Consider the following 20409-nt stretch of genomic DNA (forward strand, 5'->3'; position numbering starts at 1 on the left):
CATTTTATTAGTAAATGTAATTACAGGTTAGTAAACACTTTTATTTGAACCCGTTTCCTTTGAAAGTTTTATATTTTTATTTGGAAATAGAAAAACCTTAACCTCCTCTTGTTGGGCAGTATGGTGTAAAACGCTTGGGGTTTGGAGCTTCGTATATAATCTGGGTTCAAATTATAACTTACTACTTACTAATTTGGGCAAATTACCCAGTCTTTTTGACTCTCAATTTCTTTGTCTGTGAAATGTAGTACTATTTAGGATTGTTAGGATTAAATGAGAATATATTTGGCATACTGTCTGGCACATGATACTTAACAGGCACTAGTTGTCTACATCTTTCTAACTTATGGATGCCAATGTCTTGGGTAAAATCTCAAACTCTATGAGTAAGGAAGGTGAGAATTTGAAGAAAATGAAACCTTAAAAAGATTGAATTCCTAGACTCCATTTAAAGGAATAAATAGGTCATGAACAAGACTTGCTCTGCAAAGGCTTCCATGTTGATCCTGGTCTTTGACTCCTTATCTGTCTGATTAAATTGAATTTGCTGCCATGGCATCCTTAAAGCTGGACCTTACCTTGTCAGTCCTGCCTTCTCCATGTTGCTTTGTGTGTAAGCTTCACTGGACTGCTTGCTTTTTGCTGAATATTTTATGTATTTCCATATGTCTACTTTAGCCTTTGCTTGGAATGTTCTAACTGCTCTTGTTTCTTCCTCTGTTTACTGATTTCTGACTTAACTCTTAAGGATTATCTAATATGTTACCTACTTGGTGAAGCTTTATCTGTGTCCCCACGGAATTAATCCTTCCCTCTTTAACTCTTAAGCTATCTTATGTTTTATATAATAGGGCCTTTGGCACAATTATAGGTCTGTGTGTCTGTCTTCCCTAATAGAATAGGAAAGCCTTGAGGACAGTAGTCTTTGCTTACTTAGCCTTATATTCTCAGTGCCCCTTGTACAAAACGTTCAATATATGTTTGAATGATTATGTGAATGAAGGAGGGGCCAACTGAGTTTACTTTAATGATTATGTAACACCCATTTATGTATAGTTATAGACTTGTCTGAAATGAGTTAAATCCTTTGCAGCCTTTGCTACTATGCTTTGAATGTCTCTTACAAAACTCATGTTGAAATTTAATTGCCATTGTGATGGTGTTAAGAAATGGGACCTTTGAGAGGTGGTTAGGTAATGGGATCTCTATCCTTATGAGTGGATTAATGCTGTTTGCATGGTAGTGCATGAGTTATCTTGGGAGTTTGGCCTCTGTCTCACGTGCTTCCTTACCTTCTGCCATGTGGTAACACAACACAAAGATCCTTGCCAGATGCTGATGCCATGCTCTTGGACTTCCCAATCTCCAGAACCGTGAGCCAAATACATTTCTGTTCATTCTAAACTACCTGTTTTGTGGTATTCTAGTAAAGCAACATAAAACTTAGTAAGAAAACTGGTAGCAAGAGTGTGATTGTTGCCATAACAAATACCTGAAAATGTGCAAATGGCTTGGGTTCTGGGTAGAGAAGGATGGAAGAGTTTGGATAAACAGACTAGAAAAAGCCTGTGTTGCTGTGAATAGAGCATTAAGGACAATTCTGATGAGGATTCAGAAGAAGAGAGCTATATGGAAAGTCTGGAACTTAGAGACTATTTAAGTTGTCATGATCAAATGTTGGTAGAACTGTAAATGGTAAAGGTCATTCTGATGAGATCTCAGAAGTGAAGAACAAGATACTGGAAACTGGAGTAAAGGCCATCCTTGTTAAATAGTTGCAAAGTACTTGGTGAAATTATGTTCATGTCCTAGGATTTTATGGAATGCAGAATTTAAGAGTGATGAACTAGGTTATGCTGCAGAAGACATAACTAAGCAGTAGAGCATTCAGGCTACTGGATGACTCCTTTTAACCACTTAAACTAAGCTGGGGGAAGGGAATGACTTGAAGACAGAATTTATAATTAAAAGAGAGGCAGAATGGAAATACTTGGAAAATTTGCAGCCTGGCCATAGTAAAGAATGCAAAAGGTATGTTTAGGAGAGCAAACTAAGGGTGTGGCCCAGGAACCATTTGCTAAAGAAATTAATATGCCTAGAAGAGAGCCAGGTGCTATTTATCAAGACAGTGGAAGAAGACCCCAAAGACGTTTTGGAGATCTTTGAGGCTGCTTGCCCCATCACAGGCCCAGAGCTCTAGGACGGCAGAATGGTTTGTGGCTCAGGTGGTCCTTCACAAGCTTGCTGCCCAGGACTACCTCAGCTCCCCATATTTCAGCCCAGTGGGCCTTGGCTGTCCTAGGTCTGGTTCAGAGGGGCCCAGGTGTGGCTTAGGCTACTGCTGATTACTCAAATGGTAAACCTTGGCAGCGTCTATATGGTGCTAATTCTGCGGGCTCACAGGATGAAAGGGCTGTAGGAGACATGGCTACCACCACCAGGACTTCAGAGGATGATGGGGATAGTCTGGGAGAGACTTGTCACAGACTTCGAGCCTCTACAGAGTGGAAATGTGGGATTGGAGTCAGTACAGAGAGTACCTGCTAGGGCATTGCATAATGGAGCCATGGCAGCAGGCCACCACCGAGGCTTCAGAACTGTAGAGCTACTGGTATGCAGTGCGAGCCTGGGAGAACTTGAGGCTTGAGACTCTAACCTGTGAAAGCTGCATGGGCTCAGTCCAGCAAAGCTATGGAGGTGGGGCTTCCCAGGGTCTATTGGGATGAAACGAATGTATTTTGTAGGTGAGAAGGGCATGAGTTTTGGGCAGAATGCTATGCTTTGGATGTTTCCTTCAAAACTCATGTTGAAACTTCATTGCCATGTGGCATTATAAAGAGGTGGAACCTTTCAGAAGTGGTTAGGTTATAAGGGCTTTGCCTTCATTAATGGATTAATGCCATTATTGCAGGTGTGGGTTAGTTATCTCTGGAGTTTGGCCCCCTTTTTCTCTATCATGTGCTCATGCCCACTTTTGCCATGTGATGCCTTCTACCATGTTATGATGCATCCAGAAGACCCTCACCAGATGCAGCCCCTTGATCTTAGACTTCTCAGCTTCTAGAACTGTGAGTGAAATAAACTTATTTTCTTTATAAATTACCCCATCTGTGGTAATTATTAATTAGTATTTATAGTGCAAGGATAAATTCAAGTTTAGCCCTTGTTAGAATGACCACATTTCAAGGGAGGGGCTTTGTACTTCTGTGCATTTCTATAAGGATAAAAATCTTAATAACATTCTCACTGAAATTAATGGTTTAGGTTGGGTAAGGTTGTTAGTGCTAATAATTATTTCTTTTAATAAAATATTCTTAGTTGTATTAAAAAAACATAGATGATTTGAATTTATATTTTTTGACCAAAATGTATTTGTAATTTTGAATAGGAATTCCACAGTATTGGTAGCTGTAACCACTTGGGGTTTCCTGCTACTGCTTCTGGTGCCTCATTTTCTCTGATGTCTTCCATTTTCTTACATTTGTCTTCTAAGGTGGAGTTGAGATTATTCAATTAAGATTATTTCATGGTAGGGCATGGTGGCTCACGCCTGTAATCCCAGCACTTTGGGAGGCCGAGGTGGGTGGATCATGAGGTCAGGAGATCAAGACCATCCCTGCTAACATGGTGAAACCCTGTCTCTACTAAAAATACAAATAATTAGACGGGCGCGGTGGTGGGCACTTGTAGTCCCAGCTACTCGGGAGGCTGAGGCAGGAGAATGGCGTGAAACCGGGAGGCGGAGTTTGCAGTGAGCCGAGATGGCGCCACTGCACTCCTGCCTGGGCGACGGAGGGAGACTGCGTCTCAAAAAAAAAAAAAAAAAAAAAAAAAAAAAAAAAAAGATTATTTCACTTTAGGCCTCTGCTGTCTTCTGCTTTCTTTTTTTTTTTTAGTGAATGGATATAATATCCCAATACATTTTGATAATTGAACAACAGCTACATTTTTAAGTGGAGCTGCTTTCTTCTTATTATTTTTTAAATTCCTTTTCCTTAATTTTTAAAAAAACTGTCAGAGATTGGCTAAGAGTTGGGACAGCTTTCTTATGTGAGAATAGTAGATGACAGCAAATATTTGTGATGTTAAAATGATAATCCTAATAGTTTTCTTTTAGAATCTTTATAATAAAAATGCTTTGAGGCTGAGGGTGAATTTATATGTTCCTAAAGAGACAAAAAATGTTCTTGGGACATAGTAAATGTTATTTAAATCTTAGATGTTTTTATTAGTATAATTTTTGGGTAGAAATTTGGCATTAAAAAATACAGAGCTTTTTCTAAGTCATACAGGGCAAGACAGCATTTTGTCATGGCAATTAGTAAATAGACTCAGATAATTATAAAACATCTAATTTTAAAAATTTGTTACAGAAACGGTACAGGTACATTGTGGCAAAAATAGAAAATACAAAACAAGCAAATATGAGAAAAATATACATGCCGCCACCTACATATTACTTTCAGTACTTTAGTTTATAATCTTTTGTCTACATATGTCTATATGGATATATATATATGTATTCTTTTATCCAAATGGTATTACATTGTACATTCTGTTTTGAAACCTGCCTTTTTTAGTCATTTACATCTACTTTTCCATTTCAGTAACTTTTCATCTTATGTAATGCCCGGATCACATTAAAATTTTTCCAATTAGCTCAAAAATTCCTTTATGGCTGGTTTGGCTAAAACAGTATCCAGGTCAGCATTGCACCTATGAAATTGGCTGTTAGGAACCTTGTATCTTTAAAAATTAAGGGCAGCAACCCATCCTCCGGCTTCCCCCACCTCTCACCCACCTCCTACCTTTTTTTTTTTTTTTCTTAAAGATACTGGCTTGTTGAAGAGAGAATGGGTCATGTCCTACCAATTTTCTGAATTTGTCCAGTTTGCTGTCTCATAGTGTCATTTAGCTTGTTTATCCTATGTATTTCCTATAAATTAAAATTTATATCTGAATCCTTGGTGGATTTGAGTTGAAGATCCTTAACTATCAAAGATGATACTATGCCTTTGTATTGCATATCAGAAGTTACATGATCTTTACTTGATTCATGATGAGGAGATGGCCACTGAAATTGGACCATGACAGTCTTTTCTGCCCATTGTTCAATTATATTTATCTCTTGACATTAGAAAGTATTTTGGGTAGTAGTATTTTGGCGTTGTAGGAAAGTTCATTTTCTCATCAACCACTCACCTATTGGTTTAACACCATTTGTTGATCTTTGAGTATATCGGTAATTTCATTAGGGTTTGCAAAATAAGACTTTAAATTCTATTCTTTTACAATATTAATTGATGTTTTTTGGTAAGATAGAACTTGTGAAATGGGACTATTTAGTTGTCTTTAAATACAGTCTCTATAGGAAAGACAAAATACTTAAATCTTTCTCTTTACCATTTTTCAAAGTGAAGAACTATTCCATTAACCACCTCAAAAGGTGATAAATGAAAAGGGCGTTTTTAGTTGTTTTAACTTTTTTTTTGAGATAGGGTCTTATTCTGTTGCCCAGGCTGGAGTGCAGTGGTGCAATCATGGTACACCAAAGCCTCAATCTCCCTGGGCTCGGGTGATTCTCCCACCTCAGCCTGGGACTAAAGGTGTACACCACCACAGCCAGACAATTTTTTTTGTTTTGTTTTTGTTTTTGTTTTGTAGAGATGGGGTTTTGCCATATTGCCCAGGCTGGTCTCAAACTCCTGAGCTGAAGGAATCCACCCACTTCAGCCTCCCAAAGTGCTAGGATTATTGATGTGACCCACAATATCTGGCCTTAACTTTTTTCTTTTGAGTGTCTTTATAGACTCAAGGACTTTTATTTAATTCAGGATGTTTTAATATACTACCATTTAAATGTTTTATTTGATGCTCAGATTGTCACAGCTAGTCATTTGGATCTTTATACCACCTCCTATGTCCATTTGATATAGGCTGTTAATCTCTGTAAGCCTTCCTTGTTCTCTTGGAATGAAAAGGTATCCCAGACTCACCTGTACCTTCCCTACTGCAGAGCTGGCATTAATTCTTTTTCCAAGGAGTTTGGTACCTTTTAGTTCATTATAATATTAGAGATGAAAATCTGTGTTCTAGGAATATTTATTACTGCTATAGTGATATTGCTTTTAGGCCATTTCAGAGAAAAGACCTAGAAAACAGATTTTCACAGACATGAATTCATACTGCTATTTTTAGTATTTTACATGATTTCTTGATTTTACAATATTATCTCTGTTTTCTTACACTTATTATTATGAACCTTAAAGTCATTAGCATAACTTCTTTGCTTATTTCTACAATATAAAGAAAATAGTCCTGGTGCGGTGGCTCACGCTGTAATCCCAGCACTTTGGGAGGTTGAGGCAGGTGGATTCCTTGAGCTCTGGAGTTCAAGACCAACCTGGGCAGCACGATGAAACCTTGTCTTTACAAAAAATTAGCTGGGCATTGTGGCATGTGGTTGTATTCCCAGCTACTCAGGAGGCTGAGGTGGGAGGATCACCTGAGCCCAGGAGGTCAAGGCTCTAGTGAGCCATGATCATGCCACCACACTCTAGCCTGGGTGACAAAGGGAGACCCTGTTTCAGGGGAAGAAAAAAAAAAGATAAAATAGTTTGAGGAGGCTTTATGTAGTGGCTCATGCATGTAATCCTGGCACTTTGGGAGGTCGAGGTGGGAGGATGGCTTGAGCCCAGGAGTTTGAGACCAGCCTGTGCCACATCATGAGACCTGGACTCTATTTAAAAAAAAAAAAGAAAAGAAAAGGAAATAGTTTGAGGATATCAATAATGATATTACTGGAATCGGTAAAACTACCAAAAGAAATGTAAAGTTTCTTCCTAGTTTTTATTTTGTTTAGAATAGTTCCTATCAAGAAGTGTAGTAAAGTGCAGTGTCCAAATAGCCCTTGTAACAAAACCTTTCTCTTTCTCCTGAGTGCCAATTTGACATTTAATCAGTTTTGTTTTTAGCAATGTTCAATGTATGAGATTATAAGTCTTTTTTTCTTTATATCACAGGAGTCCTGCTGCTACCTGTCCTTGCTATGCTTTTCCCCTTTTCTTCCCTTTCTCTATGAAGCATCCATTTTTATTAGTTTCTCATTTATCACTCAGGCATGCGTATGTGTATTGAGGATGTTGACATTCAAGCAAATATATGTGTTAACATTCTTTTTGCCATCCCTTATACAAAAGATATACCCTGTATACTCTATTGGGCAGTTTTTTTTCCTTAAAATATTCCGTAGATCTCTCCAGTTAGCACAGTTATCTTATAGATAGAGCATGTAGTATACATATAACCTTTTCTTAAACTATGCTATTAAAATAATAGCTTTCAGTAACTCGATAATTATTTTTGGATTGAAAATACTACTGAAATCAACTCAATAATGTGAAAGCTGCAGAAAGAAAAAGACCTAGAAAAGGGCATTGGATTAGGTCAACTTTGAATTTTATTTGGAAGATAAATGAGTCCGGAAGGGAGTTGGCAGAGATTATTGGAGTTGATCTTTTTTTTTTTTTTTTTTTTTTTTTTTGAGACAGAGTCTCGCTTAAGTCGCCCAGGCTGGAGTGCAGTGGCGCGATCTCGGCTCACTGCAAGCTCCGCCTCCCGGGTTCACGCCATTCTGCCTCAGCCTCCCGAGTAGCTGGGACTACAGGCGCCCGCCGCCTCGCCCGGCTAATTTTTTGCATTTTTAGTAGAGACGGGGTTTCACCGTGTTAGCCAGGATGGTCTCGATCTCCTGACCTCGTGATCCGCCCACCTCGGCCTCCCAAAGTGCTGGGATTACAGGCTTGAGCCACCGAGCCCGGCCTGGAGTTGATCTTAAAAGGAGGCATTAGGGAGATTATTGGCTGGGCTAGTGTGAAAGGTCTGTCAGAAAATCATGAGATTAGGTTGATGTAGCTAAAAAAATGAGAGCTATTGTGATGAGTGGGTAAGAATCATAAAAGTGTAGAGTGTTGATGATTTTTATAGTTTATAAATGGTTCTTGAGTGTAGAGGTTTGTTTTTATGCTAGCTATAGTCTGTAACATAATTGACTATAATAGGCATGCTAAATATCCATGACAGTTGACCCTTGAACAACATAAAGGATATGGGCACCTACTCCTGTGCAGTTGAAACTTCACATGTAACTTTTGCCCGCCCCCCCAAACTTAACTATTAATATTTAGCCTATAGTTGACTGGAAATCTTACCGATAATATAATGTTCATTAATACATATTTTATGTATGTGTTAGATAGCATATTTGTATAATAAGCTACAGAAAAAATATTAAAATCATAAAGAAGAGAAAATATACTTACTGTTCATTAAGTGGAAGTGGATCATCATGAGGGTCTTCATTTTCACTGCCTTCACTTTAAGTAGGCCAAGGAGTAGGAGAGAGTGGAAAGGTCAGACTTGCTGTCTCATGGGTGGCAGAGGTAGAAGAAGGTCCACATACAAGTGGTCCCACACAGCTGAAACCGGTTTTGTTCATTGGCCAACTGTAGTTTGATTGAAAGTAAGAATAATAAATAAAGTTTCTACTTCAGTTCGGTATTATCAAGTCATAGATAGCAAGAGCTGGAAGAAACCTTAGTAGTAATCTCTTTGAGTCTAATTATGTAGAATATGAAATTGCGGTCTAGAAAGGTTAAGTGACTTGTCCAAATTACACAACTAGTTAGAGACATAGCCAGCTCTTAATTCTGACTTCCAGATTTTCACTGTGTCTTTTTTCTACAACATGTTGCCTTAATTTTTAGCCATGAAAAATTGGAAGTTGAACTCTTTGTCTTTTCAGGCAGGTGCAGATTTTGGGGTTTTGTTTTGAGTTTTGGTTTTTGACCTAAAGTACTTTAGTTCTGTGATTTATAAAGCACGAGTTTTCTGTTTTTCTTATATACCTGAATACTGTAAATATGGAAGTTACCTTTTATCTTTACCAGTATTACACATAAATGGTTATACATAAATACATTGACCACCTTTTATTACTCCAACTATGGTGGGGAAAGCTTTCTTTTCATAACTAGCTAATGTTTTAAAATGTATACTTTTAGTTTGATTGCTGCATATTTCAGATATTTCTTTCCTTAACTAAAGTACTCAGATATTTATCCAAACATTATTGCTATGGGATTTCCTGCAGAAAGACTTGAAGGCGTATACAGGAACAATATTGATGATGTAGTAAGGTAAGAATGCTTTGATTTTCTATTTCAAATATTGATGTTTATATTCATGTTGTATTTTCATTTAGAAAAGATTTCTAAACCACAGAAAAAGATACTTTGTGATGTAAACTTTGTTGTTGTAGTGCTCTATAATCATTTTTTGGCTTACTGTACCTAATGGACTTCAGTGGGATACAGTTCATTTGATAAGAACTGACCTTAAACATAATCAGGTACTTAGGTGATATCATTTCCTGGACTCCATAAAATGCCTGTCACCAGGTTTAATACCTGAATTCCATTACAGTGTGATTGTTGTCTTATGTCATAATTGGGGATTAGGCTTAAAATCCTAGAGTGGATTTATTCAGTTAAATTTATTCACATTAAGATGTAGATGACTAATACTGATTTTTATGTAGACCAAATTTTAAGGTACCACTGTGTATAAGTATACCAAGTACTTGAAGAAGTATTTGGTTGTTAAAAGATATATAGAAAGGAATCGCTGGGTGTACCAAGGCTAATCAGTTTTATAGTTTTGCATAATTTTCTAAGTGCAATTATCATTTAGTTTAGAACAATTCTCAAGACCCACATAAATATTACTTTTAAAATATACAGTCTTAAGAATTCGTGGCATATTTTATGAAAGGAGGAATTCATGTCTGATGTACAAATAGTCTTAACATTTATATTGTCTAATTTCAGAGCAAAAATATGTATGTATGAATAAATTAACTGTAAATTGTCAGTAGGAACCTTGAGAATTCGTGGCGTAATTTATGACAGAAGGAATTCACGTCTGATGTGCAAATACTCTTAACATATTTTTTCATTTCAGAGCAAAAACATATGTGTATTAATAAATCAACTGTAAATTGTCAGTAGGAAACTTAATGGCTTTAAAAGTTAAAATTTCAAGCCAGACATTGTGGTGTGCTCCTCAGGTCCCAGCTACTTGTGAGGCTGAGGTGGGAGGATCACTTGGCTTGAACCCCCAGGTAGAGGGTAGAGGCCAGTCTGGTTAACACAGCGAGAACTCATCTCTTAAAAAAGTTAAAATTCTGGATTATTTCCTTTACACTCTTTCATTAGTATCTTTCCTGGAGATTTTCAGTTTAAATACTTGGTGATTATGACAATTAGATGTTAAAATGGATGGGAAAGTACTTTGTAACTTATAAAGCGTTATGCAGATGTAGACTCCTTTTATAATAGTTGTGTAAGTATATGAGACAACCTACATTCTTTTATGAGCTAGCTATAAGTTTTAGCAACTTGCTTTGAACCACAGATTTACAATTTTTTGTAGTATTGAGTTGTATTCATTTAGAATTTTGTAATATATTCAAAATCAAATTTTTGTACCTACAAAAACTACAAAAAAAATCCCCCTAGTTTTTATAGTTTCTATTAAAATTATAGCCAGTACATAGGGATGCCAGAAGGACTGTTTAAGAAGCTGAAAATAAAGAAATGAATTTATCTTCTCATAGTTAGGCAGGGCACAGTAGAAGGATGCTTAACATTGCAAGCTGATGGGAATAGCAGGTTGATATAGCTTGTGATAACACTTCTAAAGAAAAAGCAATGAGCCATAGAAAAAAGAGATAGATACATTTTGAATTAAGAAAGATGGTGAATCTGGGAAACAAGCAGTACAGTCACCAGACGTGTATTCTCTGCTATGATACAGAAGTGTTTATCAGGCCTCTTTATGGCCTGCATGATATATCCCACAAGATGACCTACTCACATTATTTTAATTCTGTGTTCAACTAAGCACTAATTCAACCCAGCCAGTTTAGTACTCATACCAAAAAAGAGTGAGCACTCTGAATAGAGGGCAGGTTTTCTGATTATGGTGAGAATATCTTTGTGGTAAATTAATCTAGTGTGCTAGTTTTTACATTGGTCTCTTCTGAGTGTCATTAGTCACTGAGGCTGATTGATCATCTTTTAGGTTACTGATAAAAGTTCCTGTACAGCTGATTATCAGACCTTAGGTTGCAGTAACTTCACCAAGAAAATACTTTGCTGAGAAGCATTTTGGTCCTTCTATTTGATTCATAACTCTTACCTTTATGCCTCTGAATGAAAAGATTCACATTTTCAGTTTGTAATTAGTAATCAAGGCTGAGGTTTATTCTATCTAGCTTCACGATATATCTAGTTTGTTTTGTCTAGCCATATGATTTCTTCAAATCTGCTATGTCTAAAAAAAAAAGTTTTATGTATCCAGATTAATACTTAGCCAGTGCTTCCTTAGCCAGTGGATCTTATCACCTCTTACACTATTGATAGCGTGTCAACATGAAGAATTATCTGCTGAATATAATAGCTTTGCTGTCCTTGTTTCCTTTTGTCTCATTCTTTTTTGAGAAAGCTTTGATAGCCTTCTATTGCCTAGGCCCCTCCTCTTCTTTTATGAGAGAAAGGATGAACAGTGACCAGAAATTAAGGGTTTGTTTTTTTTTTTTCTATCAACTAAAATGGAAATAAATAATTCCAAAGTAATTTGTCTGTTAGGATTAAGGTCTCCAAGAGAATGGCTGTGCCTAGTACCTAAGTGATTAATTTCCTTGATTGGTTTACATTATATTGAGGATATTAGTAATCAGTAGTGATTCCTTTTTTGGTTCAAAGATGATAGTGTCACAGTGAAAAGTGTTTTTAAAATTTTTGTATACTTAATTTTTCTGTAACAAAAGTATTTTCAGCTGGATTTTTCTTGGCCCTCTCTATTAGAATGCCCAAAGAATATTTAAAATTATCCTTTTCTCTCTTACTGCATATTTTTTCCTGTGATTTTTTCCCCAAACAGAAAATACTCTGCAGAGATTAGACTTTGTTATTGTTGTACTACATCATTGCTTTGACTAAAATAAACTTAGATTGCAAATGCTTTCAGGCTTACATTGCTCAATATATATATATTTTTTGGTAATATGAAACATTGTTTTATTCAGATAATTGATTATTCTGTAATATGTATGTTAATTTTTTTAAATTATACTTTAAGTTCTAGGGTACATGTGCACAACTTACAGGTTTGTTACCTATGTATACATGTGCCATGCTGGTTTGCTGCACCCATTAACTCATCATTTACGTTAGGTATTTCTCCCAGTGTTATCCCTTTCCCATCCCCCCACCCCACGACAGACCCCGGTTTGTGATGTTTTCCGCCCTGTGTCCAAGTGTTCTCATTGTTCAGTTCCCACCTGTGAATGAGAACATGCAGTGTTTGGTTTTCTGTCCTTGCAATAGTTTGCTCAGAATGATGATTTCCAGCTTCATCCATGTCCCTACAAAGGACATGAAACTCATCCTTTTTTATGGCTGCATAGTATTCCATGGTGTATATGTGCCACATTTTCTTAATCTATTCTATCATTGATGGACATTTGGGTTGGTTCTTTGCTATTGTGAATAGTGCCACAGTAAACATATGTGTGCATGTGTCTTTATAGTAGCATGATTTATAATCCTTTGGGTATATACCCAGTAATGGGATGGCTGGGTCAAATGGTATTTCTAGTTCTAGATCCTTGAGGAGTCACCACACTGTCTTCCACAATGGTTGAACTAGTTTACACTCCTACCAACAGTGTAAAAGCGTTCCTGTTTCTCCACATCCTCTCCAGCACCTGTTGTTGCCTGACCTTTTAATGATCACTATTCTAACTGGTGTGAGATGGTATCTCATTGTGGTTTTGATTTGCATTTCTCTGATGGCCAGTGATGGTGAGCATTTTTTCATGTGTCTGTTGGCTGCAGAAATGTCTTCTTTTGAAAAGTGTCTGTTCAAATCATTTACCCACTTTTTGATGGTGTTTGATTTTTTTCTTGTAAATTTAAGTTCTTTGTAGATTCTGGATACTAGCCCTTTTGTCAAATGGGTAGATTGCAAAAATTTTCTCCCATTCTGTAAGTTGTCTGTTCACTCTGATGGTAGTTTCTTTTGCTGTGCAGAAGCTCTTTAGTTTAATTAGATCCCATTTGTCTATTTTGGCTTTTGTTGCCATTGCTTTCGGTGTTTTAATCATGAAGTCCTTCCCCATGCCTATGTCCTGAATGGTATTGCCTAGGTTTTCCTCTAGGGTTTTTATGATTTTAGGTCTAACATTTAAGTCTTTAATCCATCTTGAATTAATTTTTGTATAAGGTTTAAGGAAAGGATCCAGTTTCAGCTTTCTACTTATGGCTAGCCAGTTTTCACAGCACCATTTATTAAATAGGGAACACTTCCCCCATTTCTTGTTTTTGTCAGGTTTGTCAAAGATCAGATGGTTGTAGATGTGGTGGTATTTCTGAAGCCTCTGTTCTGTTCCATTGGTCTATATCTCTGTTTTGGTACCAGTACCATGCTGTTTTGGTTACTGTAGCCTTGTAGTATAGTTTGAAGTCAGGTAGTGTGATGCCTCCAGCTTTGTTCTTTTTGCTTAGGATTGTCTTGGCAATGCAGGCTCTTTTTTGGTTCCACATGAACTTTAAAGTAGTTTTTTCCAATTCTATGAAGAAAGTCATTGGTAGCTTGATGGGGATGGCATTGAATCTATAAATTACCTTGGGCAGTATGGCCATTTTCACCATATTGATTCTTCCTATCCATGAGCATGGTATGTTCTTCCATTTATTTGTGTCCTTTTATTTCATTGAGGAGTGGTTTGTAGTTCTCCATGAAGAGGTCCTTCACATCCCTTGTAAGTTGGATTCCTAGGTATTTTATTCTCTTTGTAGCAATTGTGAATGGGAGTTCACTCATGATTTGGCTCTTTGTTTGTCTGTTATTGGTGTATAAGAATGTTTGTGATTTTTGCACATTGATTTTGTATCCTGAGATTTTGCTGAAGTTTTTTATCAGCTTAAGGAGATTTTGGGCTGAGACGATGGGGTTTTCTAAATATACAGTCATGTCGTCTGCAAACAGGGACAATTTGACTTCCTCTTTTCCTAATTGAATACCCTTTATTTCTTTCTCTTGCCTGATTGTCCTGGCCAGAACTTCCAACACTATGTTGAATAGGAGTGGTGAGAGAGGGCATCCCTGTCTTGTGCCGGTTTTCAAAGGGAATGCTTCCAGTTTTTGGCCATTCAGTATGATATTGGCTGTGGGTTTGTCATAAATAGCTCTTATTATTTTGAGATATGTTCCATCAATACTGAATTTATTGAGAGTTTTTTTAGCATGAAGGGATGTTGAATTTTGTTGAAGGCCTTCTCTGCATTTATTGAGATAATCATTTGGTTTTTGTCTTTGGTTCCGTTTATGTGATGGATTATGTTTATTGATTTGTGTATGTTGAACCAGCCTTGCATCCCAGGGATGAAGCCAACTTGATCTTGGTGGATAAGCTTTTTGACGTGCTGCTGGATTCAGTTTGCCAGTATTTTATTGAGGATTTTCTCATCGATGTTCATCAGGGATATTGGTCTAAAATTCTCTTTTTTTGTTGTGTATCTGTCAGGCTTTGGCATCAGGATGATGCTGACCTCCTAAAGTGAGTTAGGGAGGATTCCCTCTTTTTCTATTAATGGGAATAGTTTCAGTAGGAATGGTACCAGCTCGTCTTTGTACCTCTGATAGAATTCAGCTGTGAATCTGTCTGGTCCTGGACCTTTTTTGGTTGGTAGACTATTAATTATTGCCTCAATTTTAGAGCCTGTTACTGGTCTATTCAGGGATTCAACTTCTTCCTGGTTTAGTCTTGGGCGGGTGTATATGTCCAGGAATTTATCCATTTCTTCTATATTTTCTAGTTTATTTGCATAGAAATATTTATAGTATTCTCTGATGGTAGTTTGTATTTCTGTGGGATTGGTGGTGATATCCCCTTTATCATTTCTTATTGTGTCTATTTGATTCTTCTCTCTTCTTTATTAGTCTTGCTAGCACTCTATCAATTTTGTTGATCTTTTCAAAATACCAGCCCCTGGATTCATTGATTTTTTTGGAGGGTCTTTTGTGTCTCTATCTACTTCAGTTCTGCTCTGATCTTAGTTATTTGTTGCCTTCTGCTAGCTTTTGAATGTGTTTTCTCTTGCTTCTCTAGTTGTTTTAATTGTGATGTTAGGGTGTTGTTTTTAGATCTTTCCTGCTTTCTCTTGTGGGCATTTAGCACCATAAATTTCCCTCTACACACTGCTTTAAATGTGTCCCAGAGATTCTGGTACGTTGTGTCTTTGTTCTCATTGGTTTCGAAGAACATCTTTATTTCTGCCTTCATTTCGCTATGTACCCAGTGGTCATTCAGGATCAGGTTGTTCAGTTTCCATGTAGTTGTGCAGTTGTGAATTAGTTTCTTAATCCTGAGTTCTAATTTGATTGCACTGTGGTCTGAGAGACAGTTTGTTGTCATTTGTTTTCTTTTACATTTGCTGAGGAGTGGTTTACTTCCAACTATGTGGTCAATTTTGGAATAAGTGTGATGTGGTACTGAGAAGAATGTATATTCTGTTGATTTGGGGTTGAGAGTTCTATAGATGTCTATTAGGTCTGCTTGGTGCAGAGCTTAGTTCAAGTCCTGGATATCTTTGTTAACCTTCTGTCTCGTCGATCTGTCTCATATTGACAGTGGGGTGTTAAAGTTTCCCATTATTATTATGTGGTAGTCTAAGTCTCTCTGTAGGTCTCTAAGGACTTGCTTTATGAATCTGGGTGTTCCTGTATTGGGTGCATATATATTTAGAATAGTTAGTTCTTCTTGTTGAATTGATCCCTTTACCATTATGTAATGGCCTTCTTTGTCTCTTTTGATCTTTGTTGGTTTAAAATCTGTTTTATCAGAGACTAGCATTGCAACCCCTGCTTTTTTTTGCTTTCCATTTGCTTGGTAGATCTTCCTCCATCCCTTTATTTTGAGCCTTTGTGTGTCTCTGCACGTGAGATGCATCTGCTGAATATAGCACACTGATATGTCTTGACTCTTTATCCAATTTGCCAGTCTGTGTCTTTTAACTGGAGCATTTAGCCCATTTACATTTAAGGTTAAAATTGTTATGTTTGAATTTGATCCTATCATTATGATGTTAGCTGGTTATTTTGCCTGTTAGTTGGTGCAGTTTCTTCTAGCATCGATGGTCTTTACAGTTTGGCATGCTTTTGCAGTGGCTGGTACCAGTTGTTCCTTTCCATGTTTAGTGCTTCCTTCAGGATCTCTTGTAAGGCAGGCCTGGTGGTGACAAAATCTCTCAGCATTTGCTTGTCTGTAAAGGATTTTATTTATCCTTCACTTATGAAGCTTAGTTTGGCTCGATATGAAATTCTGGGTTGAAAATTCTTTTCTTTAAGAGTGTTGAATATTGGCCCCCACTCTCTTCTGGCTTGTAGAGTTTCTGCCGAGAGATCTGCTGTTAGTCTGATGGGCTTCCCTTTGTGGGTACCCCGACCTTTCTCTCTGGCTGCCCTTAACATTTTTTCCTTCATTTCAACTTTGGTGAATCTAACAATTATGTGTATTGGGGTTGCTCTTCTCTGGGAGTATCTTTATGGTGTCCTCTGTATTCCCTGAATTTGAATGTTGGCCTGCCTTGCTATGTTGGGGAAATTCTGGATGATATCCTGAAGCGTGTTTTCCAGCTTGGTTCCTTTCTCCCTGTCACTGTCAGGTACACCAATGAAATGTAGATTTGGACTTTTCACATAGTCCCATATTTCTTGGAGACTTTGTTTCTTTTTACCGTTTTTCCTCTACACTTCTCTTCTCACTTCATTTCATTAATTTGATCTTCAATCACTGATACCCTTTCTTCCAGTTGATCGAATCAGCTACTGAAGCTTGTGCATGCGTCACGTAGTTCTCGAGCCATGGTTTTCAGCTCCGTCAGGTCATTTAAGGTCTTCTCTACACTGTTTATTCTAGTTAGCCATTTGTCTAATCTTTTTTCAAGGTTTTTAGATTCCTTGCGATGACTTTGAACATCCTCCTTTAACTCGGAGAAGTTTGTTATTACTGAAGCCTACTTCTGTCAACTCGTCAAAGTCATTCTCCATCCAGCTTTGTTCCATTGCTGTTGAGGAGCTGTGATCCTTTGGAGGAGAAGAGGTGCTCTGGTTTTTTAGAATTTTCAGCTTTTCTGCTCTGATTTCTCCCCATCTTTGTGGTTTTATCTACCTTTGGTCTTTGATGATGGTGACCTACAGATGGGGTTTTGGTACAGATGTCCTTTTTGTTGATGTTGATGCTATTCCTTTCTGTTTGTTAGTTTTCTTTCTAACAGTCAGGTCCCTCTGCTGCAGGTCTGTTGGAGTTTGCTGGATGTCCACCCCAGACCCCGTTTGCCTGGGTATCACCAGTGGAGGCCGCAGAACAGCAAATATTGCAGAACAGCAAATATTGCTGCCCGATCCTTCCTCTGAAAGCTTTATCTCAGAGGGGCACCTGGCTGTATGAGGTGTCAGTCGGCCCCTACTGGGAGGTGTCTCCCAGTTAGGCTACATGGGGGTCAGGGACCCACTTGAGGAGGCAGTCTGTCTGTTCTCAGAGCTCAAACATCGTGCTGGGAGAACTACAGCTCTCTTCAGAGCTTTCAGACAGGGACGTTTAAGTCTGCAGAAGTTTCTGCTGCCTTTTGTTCAACTATGCCCTTTCCCCAGAGGTTGAGTCTACAGAGGGAGGCAGGCCTCATTGAACTGCAGTGGGCTCCACCCAGTTCGAGCTTCCCAGCCACTTTGTTTACCTACTCAAGCCTCAGCAATGGCAAACGCCCCTCCCCCAGCCAGGCTGCCACCTCGCAGTTCGATTTGCAACTGCTGCGTTACCAGTGAGCAAGGCTCTGTGGGTGTGGAACCCGCTGAGCCGGGTGCCAGATATAATCTCCTGTTGTACCATTTGCTAAGACCGTTGTAAAAGCACAGTATTTGGGTGGCAGTGTCCCGATTTTCCCGGTACAGTGTGTCACGGTTTCCCTTGGCTAGGAAAGGGAAATCCCCGACCCCTTGTGCTTCCTGGGTGAGGCGATGCCCCGCCCTGCTTCGGCTCACCCTCCATGGGCTGCACCCACTTTCCGATCAGTCCCATTGAGATGAACCAGGTACCTCAGTTGGAAATTCAGAAATCACCTGTCTTCTGCGTCGATCACGCTGGGAGCTGCACACAGGAGCTCTTCCTATTTGACCATCTTGGAACACCCCTTTTTTTTTGTTTTGAGGCCGTTTCTTGCTCTGTCACCCAGGCTGGAGTGCAGTGGCATGATCACGGCTCACTGCAACCTCTGCCTCCTGGGTTCAAGTGATCCTCCCACCTCAGCCTCCCAAGTAGTTGGGACCACAGGCATGTACCACCAGGCCTGGCTGATTTTTGTGTTTACTTTTGTAGAGATGGGGTTTCGCCATGTTTCCCAGGCTGGTCTCAAACTCCTGCGCTCAAGTGATCCACCTACCTCAGCCTCCCAAAGTGCTGGGATTACAGGCATGAGCCACTGCACCCGGTCAATTATGTATGTTAATCTCATCCCTCAAGCTAATATTGAAGTTATCTAATTTATGTTATCTGGTATAAATCTAAGCAGTCTTTAACAAAATTGGTGTTTCATATGTTTAAGAGGCATAACTAAAGAATTGTTCTGTTTCTCATAAATCTGGAGAATGGAGCTTTCATAGAGGTGAACTGTCTTTCTCACTGCAGGACCTTTAAGATGCCACTATGCGTTGTAAATCTCCCATGAGTGAGATTCTAGTATGATGCTTTTTCTTTTTCTGTTCTTTCCCTTTCCCTCTACCTCCTTTTTCTTTTCTTTCTTGGTGGCATGAGTCCTATATTATAAGGAAATGCTTTTAGAGTACAGTCTTCTGATATATAGTGATTTTTGAAAAAGATTTATTTATTGTCATGTTCACTGTGAGCTTTTTCCCCCGTGTGTAAGCAGCTGTGTAATAGATTCAAGAGCACTCCCCCCACCTTTTTTTTTGAGACAGAGTCTCGCTCGGTCACTCAAGCTGGAGTACGGTGGTGCTGTGATCCTGGTTCACGGCAACCTGGACTTCTGGGCTCCAGCAATCCTCCCACCTCATCCTCTCAAGTAGCTGGGACCACAGGCATGCATCACTGCACATGGCTAATTTTTGTATTTTTGGTAGAGACAGAGTTTCGCCATGTTTTCCAGGCTGGTCTCAGAACTCCTGAACTCTAGCAGTCCACCTGTCTCGGCCTGCCAAAGTGCTGGGATTACAGGCATGAGCCTCCACTCCCAGTCTCAAATATTTTTTTGAAATATTTGAAATACGTTGAGCTCTCAGTCTGTCAACCTTAGTTGTATGTTGATTTTCAATAAAAAGGAGGTATTTGTTGCCCTAACATCACTATTGGCTATTCAGTTTAAAAAAGGAGTTAAAGAGGTATTATTTATAGGCAGGCTTCAAAATAATTTAGAGGAAAGAACGATCAGTTTCATTCTCCCTTTCTAGCATTTTCTGACTCCTTCTCTCATATTACCTCCTTTTTCCCACATTTTTTCTTTAATGAGGTGAAATTCACATAACAGAAAGCTAACCATTTTAAAGTGTACATTCCGTGACATTTATTACCTTTCCAATGTTACCTCTACCTTTATCAAGTTTCAAAACATTTTATCACCCCAAAAGAAAGCCCTATTCTTATTGGGTGCCTCCTGCTTCTTTTTTTTTTTTTTGAGACAGAGTCTAGGTTTGTTTCCCAGGTTGTAGTGCAATGGGGCTATCTCATCTCACTGCAGCCTCCACCTCCCGGGCTCAGGCAATTCTCCTGCCTCAGCCTCCTGTAGCTGGGATTACAGGCATGCGCCACCATGCCCGGCTAATTTTTGTATTTTTAGTAAAGGTGGAGTTTCACCGTGTTGGCCAGGCTAGCCTTGAACTCCTGATCTTAGGTAATCTGCCTGCCTTGGCCCCTCAAAGTGCTGGGATTACAGGCGTGAGCCACCGTGCCCAGCCACCTCCTACTTCTTTTGTTAGTCTTAATTCCTTAGTGGATTCGACAGTGTTTATATTATCTACACCAATCCATTTTTTTGTATGTTATATAATAGGTAACATTTATTGGGCATTTATTTATATACTTATTTGCATGTATAACTGTTGTATAGCCAGTTTGTATGTATTATCTTACTGAATCTCTACAGTAAATCTATCCCCATTTCATAGATGGTTTAAAAGAAGTTAACTTCCCCAAGCATTACTTTTAGTAAGTAGTGAGACTTAAGGTTGACTTCTGGTCTGTCAGATTCCAAAGCTGTTTCCTTAGGAACCATA

At 38.5% G+C, this 20409-nt stretch overlaps 1 protein-coding gene across 1 annotated transcript in view; it reads left to right on the plus strand.

Moving 5' to 3' along the window:
- The window catches only part of PTEN (phosphatase and tensin homolog), a 103968-nt gene that overhangs the window by 20944 nt on the left and 62615 nt on the right, over positions 1-20409 (plus strand). The window contains exon 2 of the mRNA XM_050805585.1: positions 9113-9197. Within this exon, the coding sequence (XP_050661542.1) occupies positions 9113-9197 (85 nt within the window). The remainder of the gene's footprint in view (positions 1-9112; positions 9198-20409) is intronic.

This window comes from Macaca thibetana, chromosome 9, assembly GCF_024542745.1.
Source record: "Macaca thibetana thibetana isolate TM-01 chromosome 9, ASM2454274v1, whole genome shotgun sequence".
Classification (NCBI taxonomy): Eukaryota; Metazoa; Chordata; class Mammalia; order Primates; family Cercopithecidae; genus Macaca; species Macaca thibetana.